Source organism: Macaca thibetana, chromosome 5 (genome assembly GCF_024542745.1).
Source record: "Macaca thibetana thibetana isolate TM-01 chromosome 5, ASM2454274v1, whole genome shotgun sequence".
Classification (NCBI taxonomy): Eukaryota; Metazoa; Chordata; class Mammalia; order Primates; family Cercopithecidae; genus Macaca; species Macaca thibetana.
Window position 1 is genome coordinate 101,759,100 of NC_065582.1, and position 24,119 is coordinate 101,783,218.

The window sequence follows — 24,119 nt, forward strand, 5'->3', positions numbered from 1 at the left end:
AATGACAAGTGTCATATAACAGAGTAACAAAAATTACATTGCATTTAGCCTTAAGTAGAATCAGTGCTGAAATGGGCTTTTGAATTCTTTCTTATAAAACTTTTGTTTATAATTAACAGAGAAGAATGGTACGTGTTCAGTCTGATGCTTTTGAATTCTTTTTTTTTTTTTCTTTTTTAGAGGGAGACAGTGTCTTTCTGTTGCCCAGGCTGAAGTGCAGTGGCACAATCGTAGCTCACTGCAGCCTTGAAATCCTGGGCTCGTGATCCTCCTGCCACAGCCTCTCAAGTAGCTAGGACTACAGGCCCATGCTATCACACCCAGCCAGTTTTTTTCTATTTTTTGTAGAGATGGGTCCTTGCTGTGTTGCCCAGGCTGGTCATGAACAACTGGCCTTAAGTGATCCTCCTGCCTTGGCCTCCCAGAGTGCTGGGATTACAGGCATGGGCCACCATGCCTAGCTGAATTGTTAAGGTCACATTCATAATTTTTGTTTAAATCTTCATCTTTCATGTTTAAAACATGTACAACCTTATTTTTCTAAGAGTAATAAAGTTATTTAAAGAAGGAGATTACATTTAAATAAGGTATATGTTTTTAAATGGAAGGACACAGATAGAATGTGCTTTGCTACAATAAATTTTAAAAGGTCTAAGATTTGTTTTTCTCAGCCTCATTTCAAGGGAAATTATGTTGAATGCTTCAAGTAAGCCAGTAGGTATTTATTTATTTATTTTTGAGATGGAGTTTTGCTCTGTCACCCAGGCTGGAGTGCAGTGGTGTGATCTCAGCTCACTGCAACCTCTGCCTCCCATGTTCAAGCGATTCTCCTGCCTTAGCCTTCTGAGTAGCTGGGATTACAAGTGTGTACCACCACGCCCAGCTGATTTTTGTATTTTTAGTTAAGACAGGGTTTCATCATGTTTGCCAAGCGGATCTCGAACTCCTGACCTCAAGTGATCTGCCTGCCTTGGCCTCCCAAAGTGCCGAGATTACAGGCATGAGCCACCGCACCTGGCCTAGGTATTTCATATAAATAAAGGTCATGTCAATGTTTATATTGCTTTTTTTTTTTTTTTTTTTTTTTTTACTTTAACAAGCTTTTATTACCAAACCCCATGCAGGGTTAATGCTTTAACCCACCTAACAGCAAAAAAAAAAAAAAAAAAAAAAAAAAAAAAAAAAAAAAATGGCGTTGCTAACAAGATCAAGGATAAAGGTACAGACTCAATAAAGATTGTGTCTTGAAAAAGAAGGATATATATATATATATATATATATTTATATATATATATATATTTTCTTTAAACTAAAACTCTCCAGTGTTGCAGAAAAAAATATTATAAAGTGATTTCAGTCCATAAAAAACAGCATGTAGCAAGTTTGTGCTATCTTAAAAACCCCAACTCAGGACAACCCTAGGAGAAAATCACCTCCCCCCATTAAAGAAGATTCTCTTTTCTATTCTTTCTTGTCTAAATTTCACTGCTTATTCCACGAAACGCCCAAAGAATAACAAGACTCAGCTCACATCCCTCGGCCCTTGTCTGTTAAGACCAACACCAAGGGCTCTTCCTTAGGAGTCTTCACCTCTGCTACAATCAGAGAATTGAGCCCTAATTTCAGGGCCAGTTTTCTAGAAACTTGCAAAACCATCATACTTCCTTCAAGGAAGGACCTGAAGGCCCCTTGAAAGATCAAGGGGGCAGTGTACTTGGCACAGACTGGAATGCCTGCCAGGCTGGGAAAAGGGAGCCTTTCTATGCAAAAATACCCCCTAAAACACTTTGTAGTTGAAGGTCAAACCAGGTGAAACCAAGTACCAGCAGGCACCAAACTATGGTTCTACCTAAAAGGTATACATCTTCCCCACTTTAACCATAAAGGTAAGGGGTCGGGGGGTAGCGAGATAAGGAGAGCCAAGTGAGCATTTGACCTCATCTGTCTTCTGAGAAGTCAGCATATTTTAGGCTGAAGCCATGTTGTACAGACATTTGGCCAAAGGATAGCCTTTGCTATGTGTGGCTACATAAAGCTGCCATTTCTGGGCAACTTGGTTCATGGCTGCTTTATGGAAGCTTTACCGCTTGCGCAGAGTATTTAAGAATTAATAGGAAAATTTTCAGTTTGATTTTGTAAGTGACAAATACTTTAACAACAGCTTCTCAATAACCACCAATGGAGACAGGCTACCCCTCAGCTCAGGATCATAGCTCTTTCTAGTCAGTGGGCTTCTTGCTAGACTTCTGCAGGAGCTCATTGGTCTTAGAAAATTGTCTACATCCAAAGAACCCTCTGTACACGGGGAGGAATGAGCCATCTGCAGCACATGGTGCCGCTTCCTGTGCATGGCACTGTCCTCCTTCTTAGCATAAGAGCCCCAGAGCAGAAAGACAAGGCCATTCCAATTCTGATTTAGCCAGGACACAGCTGCATTGGTAAGTTGCTCCCAGCCTCCTCTTTCCTTATGAAAATTGGCTTGATGGGGCAGAACAGTGAGGACAGCCTGGAGTAGGAGAACACCTTATTTGGCCCACCCAGATAAATCTCCATGACCTGGATGAATAAAACCATCCATATCTATAGATGGCTCTTTATAAATGTTTTCCAAACCTGGCAGAGGTGGAACAGGTCTATGAACACTAAAGCAGCCCATGAACTTGATTCGGTCTCTGATATGGATCCTGTCCTGGGATGACAACCTTCACATCTCTTATGTCACACATCTAGATCCAGGTGAAGACTTAGTGTGGAGGTGGGTAAACAGTGTAATGTTTCCTTTCTTCTGCAGCAAACCAATTACCTTGATAAAAAACGTTTCCCAAACTCTGTTGAGGTGCTGCTTCTAACTCTCACCAAAGCCCATGGACACGTTACATGCCATGAGCCTGAGTAGGGCCGCAGCCTCGTTGCTCTGGATACTGACCAACTGCCCAGTGGCAAAAAGGGCAGCGTCTTGGGCTTGTCCTGTCTGGCTGGGGCCTTCTTGGCGGGACCGGCCCCCGCTTCCTCACTCTCCTCCTGCTGGTCCCCAGGTCATCCGTCTCAGGGCTGCAGGCACATTGCTTCCTGGCGGGGCTGCGGGAGCGAATGTGCACCACCTGGGGACTGCAAGACTTGCCCTGGCTGTCGTGTTCAGTAATTGGTCTATATTGCTTTTTGACTTACTGAATTGCAGAGTTGGGAGGAACATTAGATCAGTGCTTTCTCAGATCATAATGTGCATATGAATAATCTGGAGATCTTGTTATATTTCAAAGGAGGGGCCTAGTTTCTGTGTTTCAAACAGTTCTCAAGTTATAGTGATGCAGTTTCAGGTTCACACAACATACTTCCAGTAGCAAAGCTTTAAATGATTATGAAACGGGAATAATGCCTATCTTTCAGAATCATTTTAAGAATTAGAGATAATACATGTTAAGCATCTCAAAATGTGTCTGGCACTTTGTAGTTCCCCAATACATGATTAGCTATATTGTGATTAGTAATACCTTCCTTTATAGAGGAGGAAATGAATTCAGAGAAGTTGTCACTAGCAAAGGTCATATTTGTTCATATATGTTGATGTAAATTGTGTTACTTAACATATTTCTTATAAGAGAATGCTGTGTTTAACATATTTCTTATAAGAAAATGCATATAAATATCTATAAGTAGCAGAAGTAATGCTGAATCTTTCAGTGCTCATGTGTATTAAGGAAGAAGGGAAATAACATAATTTACCTCTACATCTTGCCTGATCATCACAACTGTAAGGTAGTCAAGAGACTCAGAGAGAATGAATAATTTACTCACGGTCACATGCATAAATAAATGGCAAAGCTGGAATTTGAACTTGGGTCTGTGAATCCGAAGTTCTTAGGTTACATCATTGCTACCTCTCACAGCTCCCTGTCTACCACAGGCATTGACATATGTTATATGTCGACAGGAATAACATTGTTGCTGTTACTTTTTTAATCTTTTGGACCCTTATAATTAGAACAGACATGGTAAAAATAAGAATGATTCAGGTTGAACATTAAAAAAATCTTGGTCATTCAAGTTCTACTTAAAACAGGTACAACTGATCTGAATAAGAAAAATTTGAAGGTGTGGGCATGTCTAACATCCTAATTGCATTTTACTTTTTCTATCCCTGGTTTGAATTCTTCATTATAATATGTTTTTATGCATTATCTGGGGAAATGATAGGGAACTAGTGAAAAAGAAGACTATGGAAAAAGACTATATAAAATATAACTATCAAAAACTTGGTCAGGTGCAGGGATTACCCGGGTAATCCCAGCATTTTGAGAGGTGGAGGCAGGAGGATCATTTGAGGGCAGGTGTTCAAAACCAGACTGGACAACATAGTGAGACCTCATCTCTATTTTAAAAAAATAAAAAAAAAATAGCCAGGAGTGGTGGCATGTGCATATAGTTCTAGCTACTTGGGAGGCTGAGGTGGGAGGATCGCTTGAGCCCAGGAGGTTGACAGTGCAGTGAGCTGTGATTGTGTTACTGCACTCCAGTCTGGGCAACAGAGTGAGACCCTGTCTCAAAACAAAACAAAACAAAAAACAAATTTAAAAAACCCCTTAATCTTCTACATTAGCATGAGCAATAATTAAAACCAAACCCTTTATTATAATGAAAAAATGTTTTATGTAATGGTTGTAATGGCAGTGACACTATACATTTGTCAGAATTCATGGAAAGAATGCAGATAAAATTGGTGAATTTCATTTTAATTGATTTAATAAAATTAAACCCATTAGAGAAGTTGACTTGAATTTTTTTTTGTGACCTTGTTTTGTGGGGTTTTTTTTGTTTTTTTTGAGATGGAGTCTTGCTGTGTCGCCCAGGCTGGAGTGCAGTGGCGTGATCTCAGCTCACTGAAAGGTCCGCCTCCTGTGGGTTCACACCATTCTCCTGCCTCAGCTTCCCGAGTAGCTGGGACAATAGGTGCCCACCACCACTCCCGGCTCATTTTTTGTATTTTTAGTAGAGACGGGGTTTCATCATTTTATTTAGCCAGGATGGTCTCCGTCTTCTGACCTCGTGATGTGCCCGCCTCGGCCTCCCAAAGTGCTGGGGTTACAGGCGTGAGCCACCGTGCCCAGCCTCTGACTTTGTTTTTAAATAGATTGATCATACTATCAGCACTTTCTATTCTCAATAAATTAGGCTGTCACCAAAGAAAGCCATTATATTCATTTAGACTTGGAGTCTAAAAAGAGACACACTTGTTTTTAAAGGAAGGAGCACTATTGAAATAACTGTGTCTATAACCTCAGGAATAGATTAAGTACATTGTTAGAACGAGCTATAGAAAGGACTGCTATCTTCTAGAATATGTAGCAGGAAAATGTTGTTTTGGCAAAAATTGGTGAGAATTCAGTCATAGTCCATCTCTGTAATTATGATGGCGATTATAGTATTAAGGGAAACAATTGGAAAACTTTAACTTTTATCTGGATGAATCACATGATTCAGTTTATTCCTTTCTTATACCTTCTTACTGTTTAAGATATAATACACAGAGAAGGAATCTCAGTACTGTCTTGCTTGTCTCTAGATGGCTAAGGACAAATTTATGAATGTTTGTGTTTTGTTTTGTTTTTTCTTTTTCTCTAAATTATCTGCTTAGATACAGGGACTCCAGTTTTTCCCTACTTAGAAGATCTTTAATCCTAGTGTTGAGGAAAATGTCACTTAATCTTACGTTGAATTGTAGACAATGTCTAATAGTAGTTGTTGGTGGTAGACAGGTATTGGATGAATTTTTTAAAAAAATTTTCTCTAAACCATTCTAAAATGATTTTAAAAGATTGGGGTGTAAAGCCCATTGAATTGAAATTTAATAGTTAATTTCTAAGAAATGTAATGCTGTTTTTAAAATATTTCTTTACATAGGTGGTTTTGATGATAATTCTCCTCTGAGTTCAGTTGAGCGGTATGATCCCCGAAGCAACAAGTGGGATTATGTGGCAGCACTTACTACCCCCAGAGGTGGAGTGGGAATTGCAACAGTGATGGGCAAAATCTTTGCAGTTGGTGGTCATAATGGCAATGCATACTTAAATACAGTAGAAGCATTTGATCCAGTGCTGAATAGGTAATTTACATGTTGTCTCTGTGCTTTATAGTATCTTCTGGTATAATAGTAGATTACTCCAGAGTGTTAGAATGTTGCTAGTCGTAGTTAATACTAAGCTTTGGGATATCTTATCTCCCACTGGAAGCTTGCTATCCTTCAAAACCAGTCCCACATAGGGAATTTTTGTCTTTGGTTAGTATTTTGAGTAAAGTAAATTATGCTTTGTTTTAAGATAACATTTTATCTTCTCTGTCTTTTCAGGTGGGAGCTTGTTGGATCTGTGTCTCACTGCAGAGCTGGAGCAGGCGTAGCTGTGTGTTCCTGTTTAACTAGCCAAATTCGAGATGTAGGTCATGGATCCAATAATGTGGTTGACTGTATGTGATTTGAGTTCTGGCCACCAACAATTTAGTCGTATCTGATAGGTACAAAAGAAAACCAAGATTTTGATATGACCACCTTTCAACACTTTTTACTACAACTAGAGTCTTATGTAAACGTTAACTGATGTATTGTGACTAAGTACAACTTTTGGAATGATACCTGAAGAATTATTAGTAATAGAATTAAATTTGATATTTCCTGCTTTTGCAAAAAATGGAGTAGGGAAGGAAGACAGTTGAACTTAAAACCATACCTACCCTGAAAAATGCTTAAAGTAGTGCCAAAAATCTTGAAATCTCTCTCTCTCTCTCTCTCTTTTTATTTGGATGAATCAAAATGTAATTTGTTGAGTTTTGCCCTTTCTTTTGCCTAAAGATGTTAACTTCAGGCAGTGGATTTTTCCTAGAGGAGAGATTAGTACCTATTCATTAACACAAGGATACATAAAAGACTTGCCCCTTTTGAAGATCATTTCTACTTGGTGCTGATGCATTTATGTCTTGCTTTTTTTTTTAGGTGGTGATTTTTCAATTTCTTTTATATTTACAGAAGTAGAAAAAATGTTCTGTCTTTGTGAGTGCCACTTGGCTGCATTTTCAGAAGCTTATAGGCTATAAGAAACCTTTAATTTCAGTTTGAATTGCTAGGACACCAAAAGACCTAGCTGGGCTAACGCCATCCAAATGATTTTACAGTTTTATTTTTTCATCTTTTGCAAGAAGTATTTGTTACATAATCAAAAGGTGAACCAGAGGAAATATTGAACAAGGTTTTAGATCTGATGTTAGTCTGGCGCCCAGTTGAGAGACCTTGAGAAAGAATGATGCAGATTACATGACTCTAATGTGGGCAGTCTGAAAATATCTTTAACTCTCTTCTTTGATCATTTGATTTTGGATCCAAGATTTATCAACTCTCTATTTTGCTATTTGCCACCATCCTGGTTTTTCTGACTGTACAGAATCTGCATTTACTTATTATCAGAAATGAATGCATTTTTACAAAAACCCTTTTGTAGACTGTAGTTTATTGATTAGTTCAAGCCCATCGTGAGCCAATTAAAAATATTGTTGGTAAAAACAGATTGAAATTACTGTTTTTATCATATTTAAATCCCTCTGGTGTATTTATTGAAATTTAATTAAAAATATTTCTACATATCGATTTGAAGCCAGGATATTGATGGAAACAGCTCTTCAAAGTTTTAACTAGCACTGTAAAATGGCCTATTCATTATATGTATTTTTTTAATAAGTATTTAGCAAGAACATGAAAATGTTTTATTTTGTATTTGCAGTGCAATTTGGCACCTCTCTTCTAGGTCTTCCTAAGTTTTTGTTAGTTGTGTCTTTGAATTTATTGTAGTTCACTGCTTGTCAGTTATCTCGTTCATAAGGAAGCGGGGGCAGTGAAAAACACTTCCTTGATCCATCCAGCCCTAAAGTTCATTGACTGATAGCTCATGTATCTTATTAAATGGGATTCTGGACTTGTATAGTAGTGTGGAAAGCCACATCACAAAAGCCAGTGCCTATTGAGTATATCAAACCAAAAAAAGAAAAAAAAAAGTTTTAAGAGGGGTCAGGCTGGCAGATAAAATCTCTTATGAAGCAGATTTAAGTCCAGTAAGCTATTTTTTTCTACTGTCATCTATAGGCAAGTTCATAAGTCATTGCTGGATCTGAACCAGTGTTCTCTTGTGTCATTACAACCATATTTCAGTCAGTCCAGAGGCAGTTAACCCTGTAGCACTTAGTAGACTGTGACAACTGGCTGGATGTGGAGAATAAGTGTCAAAACCTGGCTTCAATGTCTATTTCTCATGTCTAATGGAGTTCTTAAACAGTGCTTGTTTAGCTGTGGTTACTAATATGTTTGTTATATTTATTTTTGGGAAGAGGATCTTGTTATTGTTTCCTGAGATTATTTAAAATGTTTTTGCTTTGACATATTTCTGTCTTTGTTATATGTAAGGAGTTATAAGGGTTATTATATTTTCATTTCTGGTTTTTACTATACAGTAGTTATCTAACATACTAAGTTGGAACCCTACCTACCCATAAAATATGAAATACTCATAAGAGAAGTAAAGTGTACGGGCAATCAGAAGCATAGCCTTGAAGGACCTGACACCAGTATGAAAAGATAAATAGGCCAGGCATGGTGGCTCACACCTGTAATCCCAGCACTTTGGGAGGCTGAGGTGGGTGGACCACCTGAGGTCAGGAGTTCAAGACCAGCCTGACCAACATGGTGAAACCCTGTCTCTAGTAAAAATACAAAAATTAGCCAGGGTTGGTGGCACATACCTGTAATCCCAGCTACTCGGGAGGCTGAGGCAGGAGAATTGCTTGAACCCAGGAGATGGAGGTTGCAATGAGCCGACGTTGCGCCATTTTACTCCAGCGGGGAAACAACAGTGAAACTCCATCTCAAAAAAAAAAAAAGAAAAAAATAAATATAATCAATATGTGCACAGTTCTCTTTATCAGGCAAAAACACATTTATTGAGACATGAAATGAGAATCAGGCTGAAGGAATCATGCAGCTGAAAGCTGATTATAGTCATAGAAATGAAGAGATGAAATATTCAAATATTCATTCAAAGAAGATGGCTACTTTATTGTGAGACTTACCACTTTAACCTCATATGTTAACAGCACCTACCAAAAAATGATATGAAATAGAGCTAAAATACTGAAATTGTAAATGGTCAAAAGAAATCATGAAAATTTATGTGTTATTTCTTCAATAAATATTTCTAGGTGCTTTGTGATTCTTTCATTTAGTCGTTAAAGCCATTGCTTTACTATATTGCACTGCCACTTTAAAAACAAGTTACTTGACATTGTTTTTGACGGATTTCACTATATTCTTATGTAATTAATTGATTATTTCTAAAATATTTGAATAAACTTTATACTCCCTCTAAGGAGTATTTTATTCATTCTTTTAATTCCCCAGTGAACTTTGAACTTACAGTGCTGTTGAATGCCTCGGTAAGGACTTGTTGAAATTGCATAAACTGTTATTGTAAATGGTAAACTTGAGAATTTTGTTTGCTTCTTTTTTCTCTATGTCTTAAAGAATGCCTTTAGAATCTAATTCATGTTGTATCAGTTAAGAATGTTTCTGTGGTTTCTCATATCAGATGTGTAAAGAAATTATTATTGGGGTGCTGTTGGCTATGTCTCTTTCCCCTTCATGTAAAATTCCAAGTGTCAGTAAAACTTCTCTATAATATTTTCTTAAAACCATTTATAAATTTGTGTTATAATACTCCAGCAAATCAATGTAATAAATGGTCATATATATCACCAGTTATTGATATCAAAAAGTTGAGGTCACATCAGTGCTATTTATTTAATTAAAATATATTGCATATTTCTGTTAGCACAAACTTCTTTCTGTAAGGTCTGTGTAACTGCTTCTCATCATTATTTGATTGCTGTTGTGGGATCCTGTCAAAACTGTGTAATTGTTTATTCTCCATTCCTCAAATACAAAATTCAGTAGGTTGGCTGTATTTTTCTCCTTATATGAAGGATCTTTATGTTTAACTGAAAATTTTAGAAAGCTTTTCGTTTTCCCTTACAAAAATGAAAGGTTGAAGGTAACTGATGTAAGTAGTTTCACTGATCTTAAGTAGTTGTCTCTTCAGTAATTTCAGACTTGTACTATACAGAAATGAGACTATGCATTAGGATGACTGTTGTCCTTCCAAGTAGAAACCTTGCAAAGTTGTAGCTTCTGCAAAGTTATAGCTGTTTTAAAAAAATTAAGGTTGCCATTGCTAAAACTTCTTTTGAAACTCATCTTTGAAAATAGCCTGAAGAGATCATTTGTAAGTCACTCAAAAGAATTAGTCTCCTCATAGTCATGTGTTAATTTTGACCAAAATCTTAACTTGATTATTCATCAAACATGATTGAAAATATTTCATGTCTATTTTCATAGATAAAATCTACTTTCAAAGAATTAAGGTTTTTCCTCTACTGGTAAAAATGTTTTCAACACTAAACAGTTTGAATGAAATATTTCTTTTTTTTTTTTTTTTTTTTTGAGACGGAATCTCGCTCTATCACCCAGGCTGGAGTGCAGTGGCCGGATTTCAGCTCACTGCAAGCTCCGCCTCCTGGGTTCACGCCATTCTTCTGCCTCAGCCTCCCGAGTAGCTGGGACTACAGGCGCCCACCACCTCGCCCGGCTAGTTTTTTGTATTTTTAAGTAGAGACGGGGTTTCACCGTTTTTTAGCCAGGATGGTCTCGATCTCCTGACCTCGTGATCCGCCCATCTCGGCCTCCCAAAGTGCTGGGATTACAGGCTTGAGCCACCGCACCCGGCTGAATGAAATATTTCTAAAAATCATCCTGAGCAATGGCAAGGTCAGTGAAAGAAGTGTATAGTCTCTTTGAGGGGCAACCTTATTTGAATGCAGAAATTCTGGTGTGTTTTTTGTTGTTTTTAACAAGTCACTCTTCCATTATCTTAGTGGTTTGAGGCTAAGTTCAGTAGAATATAAGGGGTTTCTTAGATATGAGTAATAGTCATGGGGAGTATTAGCTATCATTTAAAAAATATATCGCCTGTACCAGTCACTTAGTAATTCAGTACTTTACAGTTTAAAAATTAGGTTCAAAAGTTAAAAAAAAAATAGGTTCAAAGACATTAACTAGTCCAAGATCACAACTAAGTTAGTGATTGACTAATATTCTTTGTGATTAAAAAACTCAACTGCCCCACCTATATCAGTTATATACATCTGCATTCACTAGGTAATACAGAATACATACATTAAGAAAAGATAATTTCCTTTTCTTATAGTCTCTTCTTAGTGGTATGAAAGTATTTCTGGTCACTACATTTCTCCTGTCGTCGTCGTCGTCGTTTTTGAGACAGAGTCTCACTCTGTTGCCCAGGCTGGAGTGCAGTGGCGTGATCTCGGCTCATTGCAACCTCCTCCTCCTGGGTTCAAGTGATTCTCCTGCCTCAGCCTCTTTTTTTTTTTTTTTGAGACAGAGTCTCACTCTCCCAGGCTGGAGTGCAATGGTGTGATCTTGGCTCACTGCAACCTCTGCCTCCTGGGTTCAAGTGATTTTCTTGCCTCAGCCTCCTGAGTTGCTGGGATTGCAGCCACCACACCTGGCTAGTTTTTGTATTTTTAGTACAGATGGGGTTTCACCATGTTGGCCAGGCTAGTCTCGAACTCCTAACCTCAAATGATCCACCCACTTTGGCCTCCTAAAGTGCTGGGATTACAGGTATGAGCAGCCGTGCCTGGCCTGGTCACTGCATTTCTATAGGTAGTATTTGATGCATACATAAAAATATATGCAACACGAAGGCTTAATAATAAAATACCTATGAAGCCACCCACTAAGAACTGGAGCCTTTCTGGTGGTATTAACCCTACCTTTGTGTTCCCTCTCAATTCCAATCCCCAGCCTACTCTTTAGCGGTAACCACTACTTTGAATCTATCATTTCTTTTTTTTTTCCCCTTTTGCTTTTATACATATGTCCCATGGCTATATATTGTTTATTTTTGTGAGCTTTATAAAAAATAGTATCCTGGCCGGGCGTGGTGGCTCACGCCTGTAATCCCAGTACTTTGGGAGGCCGAGGTGGGCCAATCACGAGGTCAGGAGTTTGAGACCAGCCTGGCCAACAGAGTGAAACCCCATCTCTACTAAAACTACAAAAATTAGCAAGGCATGGTGGCACGTGCCTGTAGTCCCAGCTACTTGGGAGGCTGAGGCAGGAGAATTGCTTGAATCCAGGAGGCGGAGGTTGTAGTGAGCCGAGATCCTGCCATTGCACTGCAGCCTGGGCAACAGGAGACTCCATCTCAAAAAAAGAAAAAAAAAAGTATTCTCTATGTAGTCTTATGTAACTTGATGTTTTTATGCAACAGGTTTATTTTTACAATTTATTTTGTTAAGTCTAGTTTTCACATTTTTGTTTTTTGCTTTTACAAATAATGCTGAAACGAACACTCATATCCAATTTTTTGGTGCTCATGTCCAAGAGTTTCTTTAACGTATGAACCTAGATTCAAAGTTGGTGGTTTGTAAGGCATGTGCCTGATCAGCTTTTATAACAATTTTACAAGATAATGCCAAGTTGTTTTCCAAACTGGTTGCACCGCTTTCCAGTATGGTTTCTTATTTACTTGCTATCATAAGACCCAATTCTTTCCAATCTGGAGGTGTAAAATGGTATTTTATTGTGGCTTTAAATTGCATTTTCCTTATGAATGTGACATCAATATAAAAAATGCATTTTTCTGATTATTAATAAGTTAAAAACATTTTCAGTTTATTAGTCTTTCCTGTTTCTTCTGTGAAATACGTCTTGATGTCTTTTATTTTTCTATTTTTGCTCTTATTTAAGAGTTTTTTATATTTAGGATATTGATATTTTTGTTGTTCTTTTGTTTTGTACATATCTTCATCTAGTTTGTGGCTTTTCACTTTGGGTTTTTTTGTAAACAAAACTTAATATATTCAAATATGAGTCCTTTTTATGTTTTAAGAAATTTGTCCTATCCCAGGGTCATAGTTGTTTATAGTTGCTTCTGAAAATCAAAAAAGTATCTCAGTTTTTAGTCTGCCTGGAGTTGATCTGTGTATGTGTGATACAGATTTAAAATTTTATTTTTTTATTATATAGAAAATCAGTTTTCTCTGCACCATTTATTGACTAACGCATCCTTTCCTCAGAAGCTTTACTTACATGGAAATTTGCCATTGTAGCCAAATGTTTATTTGGGGGACTTCCTGTTCTGTTCTATTGGTCAGTTTGCCTAAGCAAGGGCCAAGTATCACTTTATTTAATTGTTATAAGTTGATTATATGTCTTGATAACTGACAAGGGTAGTCTCTTACCTTTGTATTTTTCTTAAGGAATCTTCTTGGCCTTTTGGTTTTGTTTTTTGTTGTTCTGAGACAGGGTCGTGCTCTGTCACCCAGGCTGGAGTGCAGTGGCATGATCATGGCTCACTGCAGCCTCAATTTCCCCGGGCTCAGGTGATCCCCCACCCCCACGACTCCCACCTGCGTCCCCTCCACTCTTCCACCCCACCTTTGTGTTGCTTAGGCTTGTCTTTAACTCCTGGGCTCAAGCAATTCTCTTGCTTCAGCCTCCCAAAGTGCTGGGATTACAGGTATGAGCCACCATGCCTGGCCTGCTTTTTAAATTCAGTATGAGAATCAGTTTGTAAAATGATAAACTGGGATAAAAAGCAAATAGCTCTAGGAAATTTATTTTTCTGTCCTTTTTTTTTTTTTTTTTTTTTTTTTTTTTTTTTAATTTTATGACAATGTTTCACTCTGTCACCTAGGCTGGAATGCAGTGGTGCAAACATGGCTCACTGTAAGCCTCGAACTCCTGGGCTCAAGCAATCCTCCCACCTCAGCCTCCCAAGTAGCTGAGACCACAGGTGCACACCATTAGGCCCAACTAATTTTTAAATTTGTTGTAGAGACAGGGCCTCGCCTCGTTGCCCGTCTGGTCTTGAACTCCTGGCCTCAAGCTATCCTCCTGCCTCAGCCTCACAAACTGCTGGGATTACAGGTATTGAGCCACTGTGTCCAGCTTGCTTTCTCTCTGTATCTCTCTCTTTCTCTTTCTTTCAACTAGAATCACATTTAGTGATTAATTAGGGAGTATTGACAGTGCTACAATATTGAATCTTCCTTGGTTTTGCTACTCTAGCAGAGCAAGGAAGTTCCAGTTTGCTGAGCTCTTCAGAAAAATTTATACATATTGATGGATTGCATGTAAAATTTTGTCACATGTATATAATGTATGTGATCAAGTCAGAGTATTTAGAGTGTTCATCACCCAGCTACATTATTGTTAACTGTAGTCACCCTACTCTGCTGTCAAACATTGGATGTAATTCTATCTAACTATATGTTTGTACTCTTTAACCTACTGTCTTCATCCCCCCACTCCCCTGCCTTCACCCTTCCCAGCCTCTATTATCTTTCCATTCTCTACCTCCATGTGTTCAAATTTTTTAGCTCCCACATATAAGTAAGAACATGTGATATTTGTCTGTTGTGCCTGGCTTATTTCACCCAGCGTAGTGACTCCCAGTTCCATCCATGTTGCTGCAAATGGCATGATTTCATTCTTTTTCTTATGGCTGGATAGTGTTCCATTGTGCATATATGCCACATTTTCTTTATCCATTCATGTACTGGTGAACACTTAGGTTGATTCCATATCTTTGCTATTGTGAATAGTGCTGCAATAAACATGCAAGTGCAGATATCCCTCTGATGTATTGATTTCTTTTCCTTTGGATAGATACCTAGTAATGAGATTGCTTGATCGAATGGTAATTCTGGTTTTAGTTTTTTGAGAAATCTCCATGGTGACTGTACTAGTTTACATTCCCACCAACAATATGTAAGAGTTTCTTTTTCTCTGCATCCTTGCCAATATCTGTTCTTTTTAATCTTAATAGCCATTCTGACTGGGATAAGATATTGTTGTGGTTTTGATTTGTATTTCTCTGATGATTGGTGATGTAGAGCATTTTTTCATATACCTGCTGGCAATTTGTGTGTCTTTTGAGAAATGTCTATTCAGATCATTTGCACATTTTTAAAGTGGATTATTTGTGGGGTTTGTTTGTTTGTTTTTTGTTTTCTGTATTGTCCCGTAAGACCTAAGATTATTTGTTTTGTTTTGTTTTGCCATTGAGTTGAATTCCTTGTGTATTCTGGATATTCATCCCTTGTAAGACGGAGAGATTGCGCATTATTTTCTCCCATTCTGTGTGTTGTCTCCTCATTCAATTGATTGTTTCCTTTGCCGTGCAGAAGCTTTTTAACTTGATGTAATTCCATTTGTCCATTTTTGTTTTTGTTTCTGGTGCTTTTGAGGTCCTACCCAAAAAGTCTTTGATCAAAACAGTGTCCTGAAGTGTTTCCCCAGTGTTTTCTTTTAGTAGTTTCATAGTTTCAAGTCGTACATTTAAGTCTTTACTCCATTTTGATTTGCTTTTTGTATATGGTAAGAGATAGGGGTTTAGTTTCATTCTGCATATGAATATCCAGTTTTCCCAGCACTATTTATTGAAGAGACTGTCCTTTCCTTACTGAATGTTCTTGGCACTTTGTTGAAAATCAGTCAACTGTAAATATGTGTATTTATTTCTGGGTTCTTTTTGTGGTTCCATTGGTCTGTGTGTCTGTTGTTATACCAGTACCTTGCTGTTGGGGTTTCTGTAGTTTTATAGTGTCTTTTGAAGTCAGATAGTATGGATACCTCCAGCATTACTCTTTTTGCTCAGGATTGCTTGGACTATTCAGGGCCTTCTGTACTTTCGTGTGTGTTTTAAGATTTTTTTTTTTCTATTTCTGTGAAGACTGACACTGGTATTTTGATAGGAATTGCACTGAATTTGTAGATTGCTTTTGGAATTATAGTCATTTTCACAATAATAATTTTTCCAATTCAGAAACATGGAATGTCTTTCTATTTATTTATGACCTCTTCAGTTTCTTTCATCAGTGTTTTATAGTTTTCCTATGGACATCTTTCACCTCCTCAGTTAAATTTATTCCTATGTATTTTATTTTTATGGGGAGCTATTGTAAATAGGATTGCTTTCTTGATTTCTTTTTCCACTAGTTCATTGTTGGTGTATAGAAATACTACTGATTTTTGTATATTAATTTTGTGTCCTGCAACTTTACTGAATTCATTTACCAAATCTAAGAGTTTTTTTTACAGAGTCGAGGCTTTTCTAGATGTAAGATTGTATTCTCAGTGGAGAGCAACAATTTGGAAGGCTTTTATTTATTTCTCTTGCCTAATTGCTCTGGCTAGACTTCCTCTGTTTCTTTTGTTTCTATCTTTTTTATTTCTTTGGGCATTTCATACATAGTTATCTTTATATCCTGTAGCCAATAATTCCAATATCTGAAGTCCCTTGAGGGTCTAAATCTGTTTATTGTCTCTATTGAGCTTTTCCTTATGGTATGCCATTCTTCCTGTGTTTGGTGGTTTTTATTTGTAAATATGTATTTAGTAGAACCTGTGAGAATCCAGAGGTTCTTTAACTGGGAATGTGCTCCTTCAGAGAGGTTTTGCATTTGTGTCTCTAGGCTAGGGAACAAAACTGACCTAGGACATTTTAGCTTTCTTCTTGGCTCCTCCTCTTGCTATGGGTCTAGAACTTGGTCTCTCAATCCCAGTGCTGATAATGGCGTTTATCCTCAGGGCAACTTCGGTTTTCCTGTTTAGTTACCACTCCTGCTCAGGTTCCATCTCTTATATCAGCCTTTCAGTGTCCCTGCTTTCTTGAGACCCCAGTAAAGCATTTTTAAAAGTATATTGTTTATAACTGAACTAGGAACTAATAGTAATGGGAGAGCCCTTCAGATGATCTTGTCTTTTATAACCCCACAAACCACTACCATTCTAGAAGCCAAAGAAAAGACATAGTTTTGTCTTGATATTCACTAAATTTTCTCTTGTGTACCACTAGCCTCCTCTGAAATTTATGTGTTGAAGATGTTCCATAGACCAGGGGGCCCCAGCCCCCGGGCCTCAAATCAATACTGGTCCATAGCCTGCTGGGAACGGAGCTGCACAGCAGGAGGTGAGCAGCAGGTCAGTGAGCATTACTGCCTGAGCTCCGCCTCCTGTCAGATCAATGACGGCATTAGATTCTAATAGGGGAGCAAACTTTATTGTGAACAGCGCATGTGAGGGATCTAGGTTGCAATCTCCTTAAGAAAATCTAATGCCTGATGAGCTGAGGTGGAATAGTTTCATCTCAAAACCACCTATCCCCCACCCCTGCCCCATCCGTGGAAAAACTGTCTTCCGCAAAACTGGTCCCTGGTGCCAAAAAGGTTGGAGACTGCTGCCATAGACCTTAACAGAGCTTTCTCTCTTTTTTGAGACAGGGTCTTGCTTTGCTGCCCAGGTTGGAGTGCAGTGGCATGACCATGGCTCCCTGCAGCCTTGACCTCCCACCTCTGTCTACTGAGTAGTACTACAGGCCCGCACCACTATACCTGGCTAATTTTGATATTTTTGTAGAGACAGGTCTCGCTAAGTTGCCCGGGCTGGTATTGAACTGCTGGGTTCAAGCAATCCTCCTGCCTCAGCCTTGTAAAGTGCTGGGATTACAGGCCAGAATGAGCCTTTTGATCCCATATATTATACCTGAAGTTTCTTAAGTAAATTTAAACTAGGAGTTTATAAAAGGATAATTCAGGAAATGTAAAATTGCTTGGTATGGATATGCCTGTCACTTCAAGTGTCTCTCTTTGAATATCTCAAGTTATTAGTTATTTCATATAACATCAGACCCTTAGCACATTGATGTGTTTTAAATCCCTTCATAAATATGACTCCAGAGTACTGATGGAGAGTCAGAAAATAATTGCTTTCTGCTTGAAACTTTATAAGCTTTCTTTTTAAACAAATATTTCTGTTTAATGTAACAAATGTAATAGGCCTTTGGCCAAAAGTAATAAAATTCTTACCTGACCATAAATTCCCTAAATTTCCCTAGTCCATTTGCAAACAGTGATCTTTTTTCCTGTCTGAAAACCAGAGCTCAGGACCGAATGACATAGTGGCTATTTATATTACTTTCTAATACGCAGTGCTGTTAGTTTTCTTTCTTTCACTTGTTTCATTTCCCAGTACCTATTCTAATACAGCACTAAATCTGTGTGTTTTTTGAGTTAGCTTTATTGCAGTATGATTTATATTAAATTTACCTGCTGTAAGTGTACATGGTGATTCAGTAAACCTGTAGCATTGTGCTAGCCTCATCATAATCCAGATTTGGAACACTTTCATCATCTCCCTGAAATTCTCATGAGCCCGTCTGCAGTCATTCCCCATTCCTCCCCTCCTTTCTCTTCACCCTAGGTAGCCACTGATCTGCTTTCTGTCTATAAATTTGTCTTTTCTGGGTATTTCATATAAATTGAATCACACACCATATTTAGTCTTTTGCATCTGCCTTCTCTCATTCAGCATAATATTTTTGAGGTTCACTTCATCCATAGTGTAGAATTTTTATAGCTAAATAGTATTCCCTCATATGTATATATCACGTTTTGTTTATTCATTCACCAATAATGGTTGTTTGGATTGTTTCCAATTTTTGGCTATTTGTGATGCCATGAATGTTCATGAACATATCTTAATTGACCATATGCTTTCATTTATCTTGGGTAGTTTCATATATGTGGAATTGCTGGGTTTTATTGTAACATGATTTTAACTTTTTAAGAAACTGCAAACTGTTATCCGAGTGGCGGTACCATATATTTCCAACAGCAACGTATGAGATTTCCAGTTGCTCCTTGTCTCCTCCAACACTTGATACTGCCTTTTCTGTTGATTATATCCATTCTCCTGGCTGTGAGACATGGTGTCATTGTGGTTAAATGAATATACAGTGCTTTCAAACAGCATCTTTTTCCTAAAGAAAATGGTTGCCCTCTAGTGGCTCATTCTGCACATTACAGTTGGGAAAGGTGCACTAATGAGAAGTCTACAGCTCAGAATTGGCTTGTTAAAATTTACATTCATTTCACAGCATGCCTGGTTTAGCACACTGAACACAATTTGAGTCCAGTTTCAAAATGTTTTACTTCATTACTACTATTAATAATACCCAGAAACTGAGCTGGTTGGTTGTGGCTTTTACGTAATCCTAAGAGGTACATTATAGTCAAAACTAAATTTGTGTGCTTTAGATCTTATCCACTTTATGCACTAAGATCTTTTGGTATAACAAGGGTTTAGACCTGTAGAGTGGCTAACGCCTACAAAGAAGGGGAAAAAAAGGCCAGAGGTGGTTATTGTTTACTCAAACCTATTACATCCTTTCAAATCAGCCAGAGGAATAAATAATTTTTACTAGTGGAATGAATATAAATTCTTTTTAATGAATTGCACACAAATGTAGTGTCTGGTGGCTTGTTGGTATTTTCAGGTAACACCTTGTAAATATGCCGATAGAGAGTTGTGAAAATTTAGGAGACTAGGTCTCAGTTGCCCCCAGGCTCCTAGGGCTCTGCTGAAAAGATAGAACACTCTGCATGTTTTTTAAAAAAAAAAAAAAAAAAAAAAGAAAAGAAGTTAACACTTCGAGCTAAGTAAGGAACCTGGCCAGGGATTTACTTATTTAAGGAATGTGTATTTGGTAAGTAAAAGAAGATGTGGCTTCAGGAAATTAGGGTAATAGAACCAAACATTTAATGATTTAATGTAAGAAGTTTTTGCTTTAAAGCTATCACTCATATAGGTGATGTCATTTATTTTTTAGAAAGTGGAGAAAATGTATATATGTGAAATTTCCCTGAGCTCTTAGGCTTTAGATTTCCAAATTGCCCAACAATGCATTTTATTGTCCTGACATGTCTATGAAATCTTAAGTATACATATGTGTATTTTATGCCTGAACACAGAATAGTAGAGCCTGATGGATGGGACTGCCTATGGTTGACTTACTGCTTTACTCAGTTTGAGGTAAGGGGGAGGAGAGGGCATTTGTGCATGTGACATTGGGTACACAGTGATTCCACTCCTTAGTATGGTCCACTCCACTTACCAGTTAGAGGTGGATAAGGGAGTATAAAGATTAGGATAAGGGAACATTTAGCCAAGTCTAGGGGGTAAGCTTTGGATATGAGGAAGAGGATTAAGATAATTAATTTTTAAACATGTATCAGAACCTATAAAATGTTGGCACCATGAATACTGGGGTTTTTTGTTTGTTTTTTTGAGACGGAGTTTTGCTCTTGTTGCCCAGGCTGGAGTGCAATGGCATGATCTCGGCTCACCGCAGCCTCTGCCTCCCAGGTTCAAGTGATTCTCCTGCCTTAGCCTCCCGAGTAGCTGGGACTACAGGTGTGCACCACCACACCCGGCTAATTTTGTGTTTTTAGTAGAGACGGGGTTTCTTCATGTTGGTCAGGCTGGTCTCGAACTCCTGACCTCAGGTGATCTGCCCGCCTCAGCCTCCCAAAGTGCTGGGATTATAGGTGTGAGCCACCGCGCCTGGCTGAATACTGGTTTTTAAATAATTAACGTGGAAATTTTAAACTTACTCCTATGGTGCTGCCATCATTGCCCAAAGAAAAAAACTTAGGTAGATATTGAAATTATCTAATAGGGACACATTTTTATCCTCTGTCTTTTGCAATTGTGTTTTGGAGCCAAGTCTGATGAGTTATTCATGTGGATAGGATTGTTTAACTCTTGGTAGAAAAGCAACCATAAAATAAGTAGGATGTACATATGCTTGCACATAGTTCTGAAGGCAGTTTTTGTTGTTGTTGTTTGTTTTGAGGTGGGAGTCTTGCTCTGTCGCCCAGGCTGGAGTGCAGTGGCGCAGTCTAGGCTCACTGCAACCTCCACCTCCCGAGTTCAAGTGATTCTCCTGCCTCAGCCTCCCGAGTAGCTGGTACTACAGGTGCGTGCCAACATACCTGGCTAATTTTTGTATTTTTATTAGAGATGGGGTTTCACCATGTTGGCCAGCCTGGTCTCAAACCTCTGACCTCATGATCCGCCCACCTCGGCCTCCCAAAGTGCTGGGATTACAGGCGTGAGCCGCTATGCTGGGCCCTGAAGGCAGTTTTAAAGAATTTTGTTCTAAATTTGTTTTGAACTGTGGTAATAAATGTGAATAAACCCCCAAGATGATTTAAAGGACAGTGGTCTTTTAAATAAGTTCTGTGTATCTTTTTAGATTTTTAATACACCATTTTTAACAGGGAAATATTTGATTACCAGTATCTTTATCTTATATACTTTAGGATATCATATTTCAACTCCTTCCTTTTTTCTTACAGATAGGGTAACTTGTGCGAGGTAACTTGTGCAAGGTAGAGGATGGTTATTCAGGGCCATGTTTTTTATTTCTGTTTCTGGTTGGCTGTTTTGCCTGGACAGCATAAGGCAGGTGAGGGGGCCAATGCATTCAGTCTTCAGGGTCACTAGCTTCAGAATTAAAGTTTTATTCTGCCCCTATACTCTCAAACTTGGAGGACCCTGGCGGAATTTATACTGTTGCCTGTTTCAGTTACCGTTTCTTATTTCCTGGGATTTTACTCATTAAAGCTTAGTTTATATTATTCATGACTTAAAAACATTTACTTTATACTCATTTGTTGAAATGTCTGTTACACTAGCATTTAGTGTTTTATTAAACTTTTATTTATTAAATAATACATGTCCTCATGCAAATAAGGAAAAAAAACTGTCAATTTTAGCTGTCTCTACAGGTGCACTAGTGTCTTGACTAGTGCTGGTAAATGGAGAAAATCCATAGGGCAACATGGAAAGCAGCATTGGATGGGATGATCCCCCATGTGCTTCTAATGACGCATTCTTTTAATGACACATTCTTCTAATGACGCATTAGAAGAGTTGCTAGCGACTGCAGATTTTTAGGACTTCTTTCTCAAGCTCCAGTTGATAAAGCCTCTAAGGCCTATTAACAGTCCAGTCTGACCTCAGTCTAATTGTCTATAGTAAAATCCAAAAGTGGTTAAATGGTAACAGTGTTAAGACTGGCTGCAGATAACATTAAAGCAGTTTATAAAACCACATTTTCACTAGTTTATTCTCACAAGCAAAACTGCCTTCATAACTTGAAATCAGACAAATCTGTACCATCTGAGCTTCACCTTTTACTAGCTTCCTAACCATGGACAGATTACAGTTGTCTCTCTGTCCTTGGGTTCTGCATCTATGGATTCAACCCACTGTGAATTGCAAATATTGAGGGCATGGGGGTGGTGAAAGGAATGGTGTTGTATCCATTCTGAATAGGTACAGACTTTCATATTGTCATTCCCTAAACAATGTAACAACTACTTACATAGCATTTATAAGTAATCTGGAAATGATTTAAAGTATAAGGGAGGATGTGTGTAGATTATATGAAAATACGATACCATTTTATATCAGGGACTTGAACATCCTTGGATTTTGGTATGGGGGAAAATCCAGGATCCAATCCCACATGGATACCAAGGGATGACTATACTTATCTTGGGCTCACGTGTCATCTGTGAAGCATAATGACTAATTTGAAAGATGGTTTCAAAGTACAAGCAATGGAAAGTACATAGTGCATGTGGCTTCATACATACTTCTTTCTCCTCCACATTTTTACTTTTTTAGGTCAGTGTTGTGCTATAGGGATGGGAATGCATCATGGATGTAGGAAAGGGGAAAATGCTGGTTGGCTGTGTTTTGCTGTGGGGAATTCCGGACAAATACATAGGTACAAGAGGAGTGCTGTCATCCACCTGTCAGATGAACTGGCTTATGCTCTGCTCTCAAGCTTGAAATAATCTGAACAGTGTGTCCACAGGGTGCTAGTTTTAGAATAGTGACATCTATGTTAAGAGGAATGGCTGAAAGCAGAGACAATGGCTAGTTGAATGGAAAAACACCAGGTCTGAAGTTACCTGTAACTTGGGTAGAGACATGGCAGATAAGCCAGGAGCTGGGCACCCTGACCTATGCTTTAATGCCTGCACACATACTGAAGCATGTAATTTTACACAAAGGAATCACTGAAACTATTGATTGGATGTGAGTAAATTTCACAAGGACAAGAAACCAGTGTCATCGTCTTAACCTACATTCAAGATAAGCAAATATCAGGTTAATAGGACTATAGTTAAGTTCAGGACTGACATTTGGCAAGCAATTTTAGATTTGATCTCGGCCATAAAGACAATCCATGATGAAATTCATGTTCATTCAGTGGGTTTCAAAACTGCCAATTTAAACAGCTTCCACTTTATCCAGAATAAGTATCATTTGCTTGGACAAGTAGTAAAAAGATTAGTGGAGCTTCAAATGCCAAAGATCCTGAGTGAGTTGGTGACACACACAGAGTCTGACTCGGGGATTGATCATTTTTTCTGGTACGTTTGTAAAAAGAAAGGTAAAGGTGGGAACTGTTGTAAGCAGCTCACAGGTGATACTGAGGTGTAGGCAGTGGAGCAAACTCAGCAAGAGTCATGCAGTTGGTTGGAGGCAATCAACCTTGTACAACCTTCTTACTCGACAAACTAGTAGGCAAAAGACAATCTCAGAAAATGAACTAAGTACAGGAACATTCCATAAAGTCACACAAATGACCAATGAACTTGTGATAAAATGGTTAACTTCATTTGTCAGATAAATGCAAGTAGTGTAAGTTTTTTTTACATTGCTCTCACAACTGGCAAAAATGTAAGATCATCTGCAGTTGGTGGGGAAGGTAGTTTGGTAACATCAATTTTTTTTTTTTTTTTTTTTTTTTTTTTTTTTTTTTTTTTGCGACATGGTCTTGGCTCTGTCACCAGGCTGGAGTGCAGTGGTGCAATCTCGGCTCACTGTAACCTCCACCTTCTGGGTTCAAGTGATTCTCCTGCCTCAGCTTCCAAAGTAGCTGGGACGACAGGCGCACGCCCCCACGCCCAGCTAATTTTTTTTTTTTTTTGTATTTTTAGAGACAGTTTCACCATATTGGCCAGGATGGTCTTGATCTCTTGACCTTGTGATCAAGGTCACCCGCCTCGGCCTCCCAAAGTGCTGGGATTACGTGCGTGAGCCACCGCGCCCAGCCTATAACATCAAAAATTTAAAATTTAGC

At 38.3% G+C, this 24,119-nt stretch overlaps 2 protein-coding genes and 1 pseudogene across 6 annotated transcripts in view; 1 reads left to right on the forward strand and 2 right to left on the reverse strand.

The window, feature by feature from the left end:
- The window catches only part of KLHL8 (kelch like family member 8), a 57,656-nt gene extending 48,726 nt beyond the window's left edge, over positions 1–8,930 (forward strand). For 3 of the 4 annotated variants that reach the window (XM_050790466.1, XM_050790465.1, XM_050790467.1), the window contains 2 exons: positions 5,899–6,100; positions 6,344–8,930. In XM_050790466.1, coding sequence (XP_050646423.1) covers positions 5,899–6,100; positions 6,344–6,467 — 326 coding nt within the window. In that variant the 3' untranslated portion in view covers positions 6,468–8,930. The remainder of the gene's footprint in view (positions 1–5,898; positions 6,101–6,343) is intronic. The other variant, XM_050790468.1, reaches the window with a different exon arrangement.
- SPP1 (secreted phosphoprotein 1) overlaps positions 1–24,119 on the reverse strand; it is an 899,378-nt gene that overhangs the window by 796,442 nt on the left and 78,817 nt on the right. Inside the window, exon 1 of one of the 2 annotated variants that reach the window (XM_050790490.1) lies at positions 1,434–1,439. The exons of the other annotated variant lie outside the window; for it this stretch is intronic. The gene's annotated coding sequence lies outside the window, so the exon portion shown is untranslated. Of the gene's footprint in view, positions 1–1,433; positions 1,440–24,119 lie in introns of those variants that run through there. 2 annotated transcript variants of the gene reach the window in all.
- On the reverse strand, positions 2,208–3,744 carry LOC126955008 (uracil-DNA glycosylase-like; annotated as a pseudogene).